The sequence below is a fragment of the Melospiza georgiana genome, chromosome 6 (genome assembly GCF_028018845.1).
Source record: "Melospiza georgiana isolate bMelGeo1 chromosome 6, bMelGeo1.pri, whole genome shotgun sequence".
Taxonomy (NCBI): domain Eukaryota; kingdom Metazoa; phylum Chordata; class Aves; order Passeriformes; family Passerellidae; genus Melospiza; species Melospiza georgiana.
The window spans coordinates 13168796-13183941 of NC_080435.1; the positions used below are offsets into that span (position 1 = coordinate 13168796).

Here is a 15146-nt window from a genome sequence, read left to right on the forward strand (position 1 = left end):
CCTCTGAATTTTTCCAGCCAACATCTCAGCAGGGAATGGAGCAATTATGCACCATCAGAATAAAGACCAATATTAACTTTAAAAGACATAAATGTAAATGCCTCTGCCTAATGCAGATTTCAAGGTGCCTTAGTAGGAAGCTTTATAAATAGAGAAGAAAACTGGGGCAGGGAGAGCTGAGTGAGAAGCAGAGCGCAGAGGTGGCTAACAGACTGTGACAGGTCCAATCGAACCCGGTTGTGAAACCCAGTGTCAATGGGATAAAAGCAAGTGGACAAAGGGCAGCAGAGAAAACGTGTCAGGACCAGCGACAGGGTTAGAAAAGGCATGTTGGTGGCGCAGGAGCAACACCTCCTGAGCTTGGCAATTAAACTGGCTCATGGTGTGAATATCAGGAGCTCTTTGTAAACCTTGCCATGGATCAAATTGGTATACAGAAGTTTCCTTTGAGTGATGCAGAATTAGAACAAACTTGGCTCCAACGTCCGAGGCCAGCAGGCCAGAAACAAGATAACGCCCCAGCAACACCCTGAGGAGCAGCGTTAGCCTGTGGGACACAGCAGCACTGATATTCCCAAGGCACAGTGTGAGGGAGGCGTCATCCCCTCAAAGGGCAGAAATGTAAAGGCAAGAAGAAAAGGAAGCAGAACCCAGAGGCAGCTCACAAATTGTGCTGCGCCCTTGTTGAACCAAGTTTGTGAAACTGAGTGCCAATGGGATAAAAGTGAAACTACTGCTTTAGTATAAAGGTGAGCATTTCTTACAAAGACATGGTGCACAACGTGTACACAGCCCCCTTACAGACACGTATGAAAAAGGTCCATCAGCCATAGCTTTGTAAAACTGTCAGTGGTGAAGGAACCAGAGGGTGGGTCCAGAAGCCACAGAGGCAGCCTCAGGGCCAACAAACACGGATAGATGTGGTGCCACAGACACTCTGAAACACAGCCCTGCATATGGACACACAGCCCCGCACATGGACACACACACAGCCCTGCACATGGACACACACAGCCCCGCACATGGACACACACACAGCCCCGCACATGGACACACAGCCCGCACATGGACACACACAGCCCCGCACATGGACACACACACAGCCCTTCACATGGACACACACACAGCCCTGCACATGGACACACACACAGCCCTGCACATGGACACACAGCCCCACATATGGACACACAACCCTGCACATGGACACACAGCTCCGCACATGGACACACAGCCCCGCACATGGACACACACACAGCCCTTCACATGGACACACAGCCCCACACATGGACACACAGCCCGCACATGGATACACACAGCCCCGCACACGGACACACACACAGCCCTTCACATGGACACACACAGCCCTGCACATGGACACACACACAGCCCTGCACATGGACACACAGCCCCACATATGGACACACAACCCTGCACATGGACACACAGCTCCGCACATGGACACACAGCCCTGCACATGGACACACACACAGCCCCGCACATGGACACACACACAGCCCTGCACACGGACACACACACAGCCCTTCACATGGACACACACAGCCCTGCACATGGACACACACACAGCCCTTCACATGGACACACACACAGCCCTTCACATGGACACACACACCTGCACATGGACACACACACAGCCCCGCACATGGACACACAGCCCCACACACGGACACACAGCCCTTCACATGGACACACACACAGCCCTTCACATGGACACACAGCCCTGCACATGGACACACACACAGCCCCGCACATGGACACACACACCCCGCACATGGACACACACAGCCCCGCACAGGGACACACACACCTGCACATGGACACACACACAGCCCCGCACATGGACACACAGCCCCACACACGGACACACAGCCCTTCACATGGACACACACACAGCCCTTCACATGGACACACAGCCCTGCACATGGACACACACACACCCCGCACATGGACACACACACCCCGGACATGGACACACACAGCCCTTCACACGGACGCACACCGGGCCGGGCTGCCCGCAGCTCCCCGTGCCCCGGCCCCGTCCCCAGGCGCGCTGCCCAGGCCCCGGCAGCAGCCGCAGCCGCCCCCGGTGCCCGGCTCGTCTCACCCCTCCGCACCGGCCCCGGGCGCTCGGCAGCCGGGGCTGGGCTGGGCAGAGCTCTGCCCGCCACTTCCTGAAAAGTTCTCGGGAGCTGCGCCGCGGTCCGGGGCGGGACGGGACGGGGGAGGTGCCAGAGGCAGCGGGACACGGGCCGGATGGCATGGGTAACAGTATCCAGGCGTCCTGCTGCCACGGCAAGGGCACGAAAGGAGATTTTCCCCACACGGCCTCGGCCCTGGCACCGCAGCCGGTCCCGGTTCGGCTCCCCTGGGCTCCAAGCGAGCGGGAGGCACGGGCAGCTCCGGGTGTTGTGCTCATTCCATACAAATCCAGGGAGGGAAATGGAGCGGGGGCTGCGAGCCTAAGAGGGCGCAGGGCTGGGGCTGTCCTGAAGGGAGATCTGTAGCCAGGTGGGGGTCAGCCTCTTCTCCCAAGAAACAAGTGACAGGACAAGAGGACGTGCTCTCCAGCTTATGTCCAGGTTCAGGCTGGACGTCAGGAAGAACTGCTTCACAGAAAGGGTGGTCAGGCATTGGAATGAGATGCCCCGGGAAGTGGTGGCGTCACTGTCTCTGGAAGTGTTTAAGGAAAGACACTCAGTGCCATGGTCTAGTCGACAGGCTGGTGTTTGGTCATAGGTTGCACTTGATGATCTCAGAAGTCTTTCCCAATTTATTGATTCTGGGACTCTGGATGCAAGCTGCACATGGCCCTGAGGGAAATTTCCTACAGGTAGTAGACAACAACCACTGACTACTGCTCCAAGCTCTGGCTCAGTTATAACACCGTGAGCCTGGTCATTTTCTGAGAGCACCTGAGCTACCACAGAAGCCCCACCACACTGGGGATCTCTGGGGCACCCCCAGGGCAGCAAGGCAGGGACAGCCACAGCCCAGGCTGCTGAACCAGCATGCCTGGTTTGTTTGCATCCAATGGGTTTCAGCACAGTGCTAACTTTTTACTTCCATTCCTTTCCCCAGTGCAGGAAATCAAGTGAATAAGCACAGGTGGTGACTCCCGTAATCCCATGGCACAGGATTACCAGCTCCCAGCCTGCCAGCACAGGAGAGCAGCCCTGTCCCTCCTGTGGAGCCTTGCCTCAGTGTGCTGTCCCACAAGTGTGTTCTGCCACCCAGTGTGGAAGAAGCCAATCTACACACGGAGTTGAGGTATTTCACAAATATTTAATTCAGATTGGAAAAGACCTCCAAGGTCATTCAGTCCAACCCACGGCCAATAGACCATGGCACTAAGTACCTACCACATCCAGTCTTTGCTTAAACCCCTCTAGGGAGAGTGACTCCACTTTGCTCTGGGCAGTCCATTCCAATGTCTAATCTCCCTTCCTGTGAAGAAATTCTTCTGAATGTTTAATCTGAACCTTCCCTGACACAGTTTGAGGCTATGTTCTCTTGTCCTGTACTAATTGCCAGGGAGAAGAGGCCAACCCCTGCCTTTCTAGAGCCTCCTTTCAGGTGGTTGTACAGAGTGCTAAGGTCACCTCTGAGCCTCCTAAACACCCCCAGCTCCATTGCCCTTCTCCAGACACATTCCAGCACCTCAATGTCTGAATTGAAGTGAGGGGCTCAGAACTGGACACAGGGCTTGAGGTGTGGCCTCACTTGTGCCAAGTACAAAGGGATGATCACTTCCCTAATCCTGCTGGCCACTCCAAGATCAAGTTCCACCACCGACCAAACACCACTGAGACAACTAGAGCAAAGCTAACTGGTATGTCCTGTTGTTCCCAGAACACCTCCAGGGACAATGGTTCCACCACCTCCCGGGGAGCTTTTTCCAATGCCTGACCACCCTTTCCATGAAGAAACGCAACAAGGCCAGACACTGGCTTTCTGGGTTCATCACCCATTGCCCGTCTCTGCACTGATACAAAACAAACAAATACTTATTTGAGGGCTCTGTGTGTGGATCTGCCTAGGGTGCCCCTGGTGGCAGAACCCAGCTCACGGGACAAATGGAGGGGACTGTGCTGACCCTACCAGGCCAGGCCAGGGCAGGATTCCAGAGGTGGAGAAGAGTATTAAGCCGTGGCAGGGGAGGTTTAGGTTGAACATCAGGAATAATTTCTCCACAGAAAGAGTGATCAGACATTGGAACAGACTGCGCGGGGCTGGAGGTGCAATCACTGTTCCTGCAGGTGTCCAAGGAAAGACTGAATGTGGCACTCAGTGCCATGTTCTAGTGGACAGAGTGGCATTAGGTCAGAGGTGTGACGCGATTATCGCAGAGGTGTTTTCCAATGTCCTTCACTCTGTGACCCCGTGATTTGGGGAATCTCCACCATCCCAGCACAAACCCCAAGGCCGCATAGCACACCCAGCATGGGCAGCCCAGGCTCTGCGCATGCGCTACCGGCCGCGCTGGCGGCGGCCGCACCCGCGGCTCCCCATTGGCCTGCGCGCTGCCCGCCGCTCCGGCCCAATGGCAGCGCTCGTTGTTGAGGGGTGGCGGGAAGAAGGCGTTGCCGAGGCCTCGCCTCTTCCTTTCGCCGCCGCTCTGCCCTCGCGCGCGCACGTCCTAGGCCACTGTCCCGCGCCGTCGCCAGGTAAGCGCGCGGCGCGCCCCCCTCCGCGGCAGTGGTGCCGTCCGGCCCGCGCGCGCCAGCCCCGCCACGACCGCGGGGCTCGGGCGAGATCACTCGGGCTGGAGGGAGGGGGTGGGGGGGCAGGAGGGGAGAACGGCGGCCATGTGCTCTCCCGGCCCGCGCCGGGGCCGGGGCTGGCGGAGGCACGGGACGGGCTGAGGCACGGGACGGGCTGAGGCGGACACCAGTTCGGCAGTGCCGCGTTACTGCTTGGTGTCGGGAGAGGTGTGCGGTGCCGGCGCGGGCGGGAGCGTGTGCGGGCCGCCCGCGGCAGGGCCCCGTGCTGGCACAGCCTGCGCAGCGGGGCCTCGCCGGCCGCGGGCCCTCCTTTGGAAGCGGAGCCGCAGGACTGTGGCTCGGAGGGAGCAGGGATGGGCGCTCTCCGAGCACGCGGAACTCGGCCGGGCTGAAACTCTCCTCTCCTCTTGCAGGATGCGTTACGTCGCTGCTTACCTGCTCGCCGTGCTCGGGGGCAACGAGTCCCCCACGTCCAAGGACTTGAAAAAGATCCTCGACAGCGTCGGCATCGAGACGGACGATGAACGCATGAACAAGGTGGCGTTGCCTCTTTATTCAGATGTCCCAGCCATCACCAGACATTGGAGCTGTTTCCTTGGCTTCAGTGTTCCCGTTGCCTTCCTATTGATGTGCTGTTACACTGTTCAGACATTTGGTGATGCTTACTAGTGTGAATTCTAAACACTACTTAGCCAGTCATAAGTTTTTACAACTTTTGTTGAAAGTCTGGTTTTCTTATTCAATACCTCTGCAAAGGTATTGAGTGTATTCAATACCTCTACAAAGGTCTCTGTCAGTTGTTGCTGGCTTCTGGTAGTTCATCCTCATTGAGATGGTGGCTGCATATAAGGATGCACTGAAAATGTTCTGACATGTCTGCACTGAAGGTTCACTTCTTATTTTCAGTCAGTATCGATCCAGAGCTAACACTTTTGAAGGCCTGATACTCAGTAATACATTTTTATTTAGTGTGCTGCAAAGGAGCATTTGTTTCCTCACCAAGAAACATAGGCAAGTCCTAACATGGAGATTAAAGGTATTTGAGGATAATATATAGGAAGGTTTTGGAAATTAATATGAATGTGGTTATGTTAAAAAACTACTTCTAAAGAGTATCTTAATTAGAATGTTTTTTGTGAAATAATAGATCTTCAGTATTGTGGACCTAGAAATAATTAACAATGAAGAAAAAAAACCAAGAACCAATAAAATGATCTTATAATTTTTCTCATACTCCTATGTGAAGTGTTTCCAGAGAAGTACAGATGAAAAGAAACTATTTTTCCAGTATTTTGCCATAGGCCCAACAAGACAGAGGGTTGGCTGAGCTGACAGTGTCCTTACTATGGTTTGGAATGTTGGTTTGAACTCGTGGTGCTCCTGTTTAAATGCCAGATCTTTTGGTTTTGGCTCCTTTAGGTTTAATGCCTTAATTAATTGCTTCCTTTGATCCTCCAATATTCAGAAAGCTGTTCTGGAATCTGTTTTGGTCATAATTAATTTTTGGGTTGTCTGTATTTTAATCCTGTGTAAATGTAGTGAAGTATTAGAATCACCTTTCTCCTGGATGGAGCAGTGATGCAGGCACATATTTCGCACATCCCACGCTCTGTGTAAGCAGAAGGTGCCTGTTAAAAAGCTCTTGCTAAAGTCCTTTAGATTTGGCCACTGACTCCTGGTAGCTGGGACTCACCAGGAAGTTCTGGAGCATTACTTTAAAGTGCTTGCTTTAACAGTTTTGAGGTTTGTGTTTTGCTTTTGTCATCTCTGGTTATACAACAATGGTCATAAAATTAAAGTTGGAACTCTGTGTTCCAGGGCAAGGATACAATAGCTTGGCTTTTAACATGTGGTAGGACTAGGAATGGGACCCTGTGGTTTTGGGTCCAGAACCCAGTGCTTCAGAGCCTCCCAGGGGCCATTAAGCAAGAAATGTAAACAGTCCCTCAGTGACTTACACTGTTGGTGGGGCTTCCTAATTGGTTCCACAACATTTCTGTATCCTCTGTTTTCCAAGTTCACTGGATTAGTTATGAGTTCAGTAACAGATTTCATGAAAATACTAAAGACTTTGCGAAGTTTTCATGTCAATGTTCTGTTCCTGGTACTTAAAAGTAAGGAATTTTGGGGCTAGATAAGCAGCAGGATGGAGGCACTGCATATGATGATTGATCAGTACTTGTTTAAATGTAAGTTGTTCTTATGCTGTTTGGAAACTCTAACACTGTAAATTTTACTTACAGGTTATTAGTGAGCTGAATGGAAAAAATATTGAAGATGTAATTGCCCAGGGTAAGTAGAGTCTCTGAATGAGCCAGGTAATTGCCTCTGTTCCTTTGATAGCCTAGACCTGAGAGTAGGGAATTGCTGCCAAGTCACAGACTCTTTGTTCAGCAATGTGGACCACAGCTGGATTGAGTGGAATCAGGTCCATTCTAATTCCCTGCAGGTCAGTGCCAGTACCTGCTGGGTTTCGCTTGTGGACCACATTAAACTGGAGAACTGAAACATGTATGAGCTTACTGGAAGTCTGCTCATGATGGAGTTTTCTGGACATGTTGATAAGGACTGAGCTGTCCTTTGGGGTCTCTAGGAGATGTTTTGTGTTTCACCCACTTGTGTGCCCCAGTGATGTGAAACATAAGGAGCAGGCAGTTGGCATTGGGGTGCAGCTCCACACTCTGCCATGAGCACAAGCCTCCAGTGCACGTCTTGTAGAGCTCTCAGAGTCCAGCATTTCCTTTTCCCTGAGACAGAACTCTGAGGGCTGATTTCCATAGAAATTTGTGCTCTTACTGAGGCTGGAACTTTTTACATGACTGACTGGGTCGTAGGGCTGAAGTGTAAAGCACAGCTGAGGTAGTGCAAAGGTTTCTGAATAATGAATTTTTACTATTTTGCAAGTGTATAGGCACAAGGGAATTTGCAGGCATATTTTTTGTTTAAAGGTAGCCAGCACTTTGCCTGGCCTTGCTGTCAGGAACAGGCACTGGACATTTCTATCCATGTGGTTTGAAAGACCTAAGAGAGCTATTATACTTGTGGTTACAACACACTTACGCTGTCTCTTTCTGCAATACTTTAAATAAATTGTTTCTTAGAACATACATGCATATGAAACATGTTTGTTTACTTTGCTAGTTTAATTAGATCTTGAAGTAACAGGGAATTATTTAGAAACTGATTCCCAGAAACTGGAATACAGGCAAACATAGTGTGTATGTGACCTTTGAATACCAAGGGAGCCTTGGTATGTGAAAGGCAAGAGGCCAGAGAACTTGCTGCCTTTCCAAATGCAAACAGAAATCAGAAGTCTCAAAGGAGATGCAATATAGGGTTCATAGGGTGCTGAGGAATTTGTTTAAATACTGTACTCTTTGCCATAAATAAATCAGTCTTTCCCTTTCTCTCCTGTAAGTGTGATCCCGTTATGCCCTCAGAGTTCTCTTTACCCTTAAAGGGGAAAAAAGAGGAGCAGGAGAAAGCAGTGCTGCCAGTGTTACTCTTGAGGTACATTATCACTTTCTGGGCTACTGTGCTGTATTCAGAGAACAATGTGGGTGTGCGAAATTGGATGTGTTTGCTGCTATTTTTATGACAGCTTTTGGAAGAAAGGGACTTTTTGAACAGAAGAAAACTTACTAATAATATGCTGCCAGTGTTCTTGGGGTAAGCCTTTGTGAATCTTAAAACTCCTGAGTGTTTTTCATAGAACACTTTACATTTATCATGAATGCAGCCTCTTGCTCCTTTCAGCAGATTAGTGACAGGTTCAATCCATGAGACAGGATCAGTTTTTTCCTGCACTTTCCCATTTCCCTTAACTTGTGTGCTTGGGATGAGCGTGTAAATAAATACCTTCTCTTGTGTCCCGTTCAGGTAATGGGAAGCTTGCCAGCATGCCGGCTGGGGGAGCCGTGGCAGTCTCAGCTGGAGGGGGCTCTGCTGCTCCTGCCGCAGCTGCGGCCCCTGCTGCCGGTGAGTGAGAGTGCAGAGCTGTGGCTCCAGGGCAACTCCTTTTGGCTCTTGGTAACAGCTTAACAGCTGAGTCAACGTTTCAAGGCTTCTCCACTTCAGCTGTTCAGTGATGGAAGTGTCAACTGAACAGTTACTTTTCCTTTGGACAGTCAGAAGCATTTGCTCTTTGTCTGCCTTAGGATTGGTGTTGCTTAAAACTAAAAATCAAAAGAGACTTAGTGGTGTAAAACACATTTCTGTAACAGTAATGTCTGTATCCATTCAGTGTTATTTGGTTGCTGAAAGGGAATGAGATAAACCCTGCAGGCTCCAATACCAGTAGGCAGGGGAGCTGAGACCGCCAAATCTTGTATCTTGGAAATCTGTGGTGCAGTGTGAATACTGACTATTCACTTGGTCTTTTTTTTCTTCAGCTGAGGAGAAGAAAGAGGAGAAGAAGGAGGAATCAGAAGAATCTGATGATGACATGGGATTCGGCCTCTTTGATTAATTATTTGTTATAGAGAAGTTATTAAAATTCTTTGTTTTAAATGTTTCTGTGTTTATTATCATTACCGTGCAAGTGCTCTTGGATTCAGCTGTTCTTTCAATAGCTCTAACACAGCTTTGATTTTTATCTCTGTCTGCAATAGGTGTGTGAATTTTCTGGCAGACTATAAGACTCAGTGAGTACTGAGGAGATGGCAAAGCTTGTGTGAACCTGGGTTCTTGTTTTGACACTGCTGTTTCTCAAACAGTGTGTGGAAACTGAATCTTCCTGATGTTAGCCACCTCCATTCTGTTTTTCTCTCAGTTACTCAGTGAAGTGGCTCATCTATTCAGCAATGAAAGGACTTTGTTTCCAGGATCTGTTTATTCAATTCCAAAATGTGAAACTGAATGAACAGCAGGCCTGAATTAGGCCAGTAACATAATTTCAGAGCTAATTATAGTAATTTGGTTTTTAAATGTTTAAAAGCACCCATTTCATGACTCTCAGATTTCCAAGATCTAGGGACAACATCAATAAAATGGTTGACTGGGATTTCCTGGTACATCCATATGCTTAACAGTCTGTAACCAGAAAAAATCCTAACTGCATCCTGCTGTCATAAGACACAGATCAATGCAGAGGTGCCCTTCATGCTGAATGGCTGTTCTGGGCTATCAGGACATAAATTGTACCTTGATCTGAACAAAGAAACATGAGAATGGTGTTTTTGGAGAACTGAAACATCTCTGGCATGCCAAGAACTTACCAGCCTGAGAGGAAAGTGAATTTTGCTTTATTTATGAAGTGTACTGCTAGAAGATGGTTTTGGCCGGCAACTTAACATGGCTTCTTGTGGAAGTCTTTATCTGTCATTGTAGGTAGAGTGCATATTGCATGTGTGATGATCTTCCTGTGATTAAGTCTGCACAGGTAGAGTCAAAAAGATACCCCTGCAGTGTGTATACTGAGTTCTAGTGTAGTTTTTGGGGGAAAAGCAGTCGCTGATACAGCTGTGTTCATATGAGTCATTGGACAAAGCATGGAAAATACTTCTGGGAGTAGAGATGGGTGAAATCCAAGTAGGAAAAACTATTTCATCTCTGGTGTACTGAGAGAAAACACCCCATACTTCTCAGCAAAGCAAAAGAGCAGTTGAAAGTTAGATTCTCAAAATGGCCGTGATTTAAGCAACTAACCCTTGCTGCCCTTCTCTCCCCGGTGCCAGAAAAATGTACAGCAGTAACAGTGCCAATACCTTTCATCTACTTTGTCTCTTAAGTGCCAGCCTGGTGATCTGGTAGTAATGGAAACCATTCATTGTTCACCGTGGTTCTCTGTCAGACCATAATGGCCGTGGTTCAGCCCTGGGAGCAGGGGGCTGTGTTGCTTTTCTTGGTGATTTCTCCATTTCAGGTCACTGAAAAAGAGTGGATTTTGGATGTGGATTTAGTGAGAGGTGCCTCCCCCCTCCACAGTAGTGCTTTGCTTTGCTGCCTCAAGAGCACCAGCAGTGTTTACACAGGAAGGGATTGCCCTGGCACAGCACTCAGGGTTTTTCCATGCAAAAGGAATTTATTTGAATGGCACTGAGCTATTTGATGAATTTGCTGTGCCCAGGCTCGTGAGACGAAACAAACCTGTGGTGCCAGTTGCTGGCTACTGTGATGAGGGCAGGAGTATAGCTACATCTAGACTAACTTATTTTTTCACCCTGTTTTTGTCTTCTTCCCATGAAGATAAAACCTTGAACTATGTGCCTGATCTTGCAGTGGGTGTCCTCTTAACAACCTTTAAATTCCTTTGCAAAAGTTCAAAACTGTCAGTTAGCCTGCTCTGAGCTAAAGAATGGCTCATTGCTAAACTGTTCTGAGAAGAAACTTCTGGGGGCAGCTCTCAGGGAAAGCACTGAAAATAGAGCTCTCATCACAGTGCCACAAGGAGTCAATGTAGCATAACCACCTTGTAAGTTTTTCTTGAAAAGAACAGGGCATGGCTCGGCTTTGCTCCAAGATTTCACACACATTTTGCAGAATTTGCTAAAACCTCTTCATAGTGAACATTTCTTCTGAACACAAAATCAAACCTATTAAGTTTACTTCCCCCTTCCTTACCTATTTATGAAACTGTTGCCACCTGATGGCTTTGTACATGAGCAGTGATGTGCCTGGAAGTCTATTGCACACTTGTTTGGTGCTCTACATGGAGTTCCCTCTGTTCTGATTTCAATGAGCTTCAGCTGTGAAGGAGATGGGATCCCTGCTTCTGCTCTGTAGTCACTGTTCAGAATTTTCAAGTCTCAGCAATGGCCTTTCAGACTTATCAAAGGCAAGGGTGGATGCATGGCATTCCATGATTGTCTCAGAGGAGACTAGTGCCTGCTCATACTTGGACTTGTTGCCTAGTCCGTCCCCCTTACAGAATCAATTTTAGCTAGAGAAGATTTTTCCTGAATTCTTCATAAAAGATGGGCTCAAGGGCATTGAAGAGAAAGGGAGGGATAGTCCTGTGCCTGGAGATTACACTAGTAACTGGTCATTACCAAATTGACTGCAGGGGAGAGTGATTTAGTCATGGGCTTGACGTTGAAACGTGCAGGCTTTCCTCACTGGTACACGTGCTGTCACAAATCAGCTCTCACTGAACATCATTCCTTACAAACACCATGGGGCAGGGAGAGGGACAAGGCATCTCCACTACTTGGAAAGCAGGGAGGATGTCCTGGGCACTACTGTAAAGCAATAAGCAATGGCTCCCTGGGGCCACTCTCAACTGGTTTCACTCTTACTACCAAGGCCCAGTTTTGCAAGCTCCTACAGGCAGCAGGCCTGCTGAACTCAGGAGGTTTGACTTACGTGGGTGCAGAGATGGCTGTAGTACCTTTCCTAGAAGAAAAATTCAGTCCCAAAGGAGCAGGACTGCTCCTCTGCCTCAGGACATGCTCCTATGAAGCACGTGCCAAGAGTCTGCCATGGAATGACCTGACATACACAAACATCACAGGTAAGAAAAAGACATTTAACTCCGGCTTTCCAGTGATGCTGAGAGCACTTGCGTTGAGCTTCATGAGTGGTGTGCTTTTCTTGCTGACTGTGGACAACAATACTACAGTAACATTCTGGAATCAACATTGTAACAGGCTGCCTTTGGTCTTCCTTTGAATTCCCAATGGCTGGCAAAACCACAAAGTCTTCCTGAAAAAGCAGAGATTGTTTGCCTGTATGTTATTATCTTGAAGGTACTAACAGCTCGCTGTTCATTAGGCTAGAAAACAAACACAACAACGAGAGATTGTATGTGAAGCTGTCTCTGTGGCATCTCAGCTTGCAGGGGCATGAGTGGATTTGAAGAGTTTCAGTTGAGTTTAACATGCAGGAAAAGCTGCCTTGTAAATCCCACTGATCTGGCTTACTGCTGCATCGTGAGCAATTGCAGAACTATTGAACTTTCTTACTGGGGGGAAAGAGATTAGTTTTTAGGGTTAATTCATTTTTCAGAAAAGCACAGTTGTTTGTCAGCCTGCTAGTGCCAGTACCCAGGCAGCACTCCACAAGAGATTAGGGTTCACATGGTTCGTTTCATCGACCTGTTTCAACAGGGCAGCATTAACCTCCTCAAATAAGTAACCTTGAGGGCCAAGGCAGTGATGTAAACAACTCAGGATGAGATTGCTGTTGGGAAATCAAGTGAAAATAACTCCAGCATTGTCACAGCATTGTTGTTTCTATTTTCCAGAAACACTAGGAACATTAAGGCTTGTGAAATTCTGGAAAAAGAGGGAGCAGCACCGGCTCCAGAATGAAGATGTTCTTGTGGTTACAGATGTTTGGGAGGTATCTGCAGACAAGGTTCAGTGGTCAGTTTTGCCACAGACTTCTGCTCAAGTCACAGCCCAGTGACCAATTCTTCTGCAGAACAATCCCTGTTGTGGAAAAGGCAAGTCACGATGTTTCCTTTGGGACTGACTACATGAAAACACCTTCCTGTGTCATCAGAAGCATGGGGTGGAAGCTCCGTGATGGCCTTGGTGTTAAGGGTCTGTAAGAGAGTCATGGCTCAGGTGTGCCAGAGCTCCCCTCTCCAGGTGGAGACGAGGGTTATGTAACCACATCAAATGCAAGGGAGGAAGGAAATTACAAAAGCAACTAGAGGTATGAGAGGAAGGGAGAGAAGGGTGGGTATAGAGAGAGGATTAAGGTAAGCAGGGTTAATTCTTTATGTACTCCAGGATGTTAATATGTATAAAGGGGAGTTCCTGGCAGCTAGGTGAGGTGGGCTTGGGGGCAGGACATGAAAGAAAGCTAAAGCTGTACTCCTGCCTGTCTGATGAAAGCAAAGGGCAAACACTTAATGGAAAAGTGCTCTGTCTGTAGAGGCTGGAGTATGATGTCTAACTTGAACTCAAATATTGGACTTATGCAAGGGTTACCTGCTGAATTTAGCTTCCATCACGTGACTGTGGGGCAGCAGACTGAGGCATTAAACAGCTGTTCTTGCAACCTGGATAGCCACTCTTTAGGGAGGGTATTAGCCTCCCTCCTATCATTTGAAAGGACGTTTGGAGTGGAAGGAACAGGAAGAGGGGCTACTTGGATAACCTCTAATAGCCTAAATGGTGAAAGAGCTGTTAAGTACACATATAACACTATCCAAGTGAGAAGCTTCTGACCAGTTATAAGAAAATGAATGCAAATTGCTTTATGCCAAGATTAATGAAGTAGTTTTTTAAACCTTGGTAGAAAGTCCTTTTTGCCCTATGTTGGTTCAATTAAAAATTTATGCTTTTTGTTTTGTATCCCCCAAACCTCCCTCCTGCTGATCTTGCTTCCTAGCTTTGAGTAGAGCAGCTCTTTTTCTTGCTATGCTTATCTTTTTGATGTCCCTGTAAACTTTCGTACTTACCTAATGATTTGGATGTCTGTAGTCTGTATTGTTTATGGCAAAGGGATCTTTACAGCTTCTGAAATCTATTTTGATGATCTACTAGCATTGGCCTCTCACCCAGTGCTGCTCTGTGGTGACCATGTGCAGAAGTACTGCTGAAAATCACAGTTGCCCCGACTAAATGTAAGCATTTTTCTGAGCTTAGAGGCATGTGGAGAAAAAAATGTTGAGGAAAGGTTGGGAATGGTAAGCAACTGTATGTGTTTTGGTGATTTGTGTACAACAGTTTACAACTTCCTCATGAAGGGAAGAGGCAGACACTGATCTCTTCTCTCTGGTGAGCAGTGACAGGACTGGAGGGAATGGCCTGAAACTGTGTCAGGGCAGATTTAGGTTGGATAGTAAAAAAAGGTTCTTCCCCCAGAGGGTGGTTGAGGACTGGAACAGGTTCCCCAGGGAAGTGGTCACAACACAAGCCTTAACAAGAGTTTACGAAGTGTTTGGACAATATTCTTGGGCACATGGTGTGACTCTTGGGGACTTCCTGTGCAGGTCCAGGAGCTGGACTCGATGATTCTTACGGGTCCCTTCCAATGATTTTATTAGTTTTGAAGGGGGACAGGGATTACCTTTTTCCCAGTTCTTGCCCTATTGCTGTGACAAGACTTGCCTTCTTCTGATTCCTCAGCTTTTTGTGAAAGGAGAAAGCTTTTCCTGTTCTCTCACGTTTCTTGCCCCATCCCTGAAAACAAGGGAAACCCCAAGGACTTGGAGCAGATGCCAAGAATCGGGATGTTCCGCGAGGGAAGGACATCCTGCTGCCCCGGGACAGGGCGAGGTTTGGGGCGCTGCGAACAGCCGCAGCCCTCTCCCTCGGAGCGGCGGGCTCGGCCCTTTGCCGCTTCGGGCGGCGCTGGCCCGGCCCCGCAATGCCCGGCCCGGGAGCGGGTTCACCGGAGGAAGGGTTGGCAGGAGGGGCCGGGCGCTCCGAGGGGCGGTGGCCATGTTCGGGGGCGGGCCCGAGGGCCGGCCCCGCCGCGTATAAAGCTGGCTGCCGGCTCCGCTCTCCCAGCGGC

General features: G+C 48.8%; 1 protein-coding gene and 1 non-coding gene across 2 annotated transcripts; both read left to right on the plus strand.

Moving 5' to 3' along the window:
* Positions 1-4592: 4592 nt before the first annotated feature.
* Positions 4593-9248, plus strand: RPLP2 (ribosomal protein lateral stalk subunit P2). Its single transcript, XM_058026098.1, has 5 exons — positions 4593-4682; positions 5153-5276; positions 6983-7031; positions 8619-8717; positions 9131-9248. The coding sequence occupies exons 2-5, from the start codon at positions 5154-5156 to the stop codon at positions 9205-9207; spliced, it is 348 nt and encodes a 115-aa protein (XP_057882081.1). The 5' UTR covers positions 4593-4682; position 5153; the 3' UTR covers positions 9208-9248.
* On the plus strand, positions 7166-7298 carry LOC131085361 (small nucleolar RNA SNORA52). Its single transcript, XR_009114625.1, has one exon. It is a non-coding gene; the product is annotated as a small nucleolar RNA SNORA52 (small nucleolar RNA).
* Positions 9249-15146: the final 5898 nt, after the last annotated feature.

Excerpts from the sequence above, each read along its gene's own strand:
- RPLP2 (XM_058026098.1), top strand. The coding sequence starts at position 5,154 with ATGCGTTACGTCGCTGCTTACCTGCTCGCCGTGCTCGGGGGCAACGAG. Across the intron at positions 5,277-6,982 it reads ACGATGAACGCATGAACAAG|GTTATTAGTGAGCTGAATGG; the intron begins GTGGCGTTGCCT and ends TTTTACTTACAG. Across the intron at positions 8,718-9,130 it reads AGCTGCGGCCCCTGCTGCCG|CTGAGGAGAAGAAAGAGGAG; the intron begins GTGAGTGAGAGT and ends TTTTTTCTTCAG.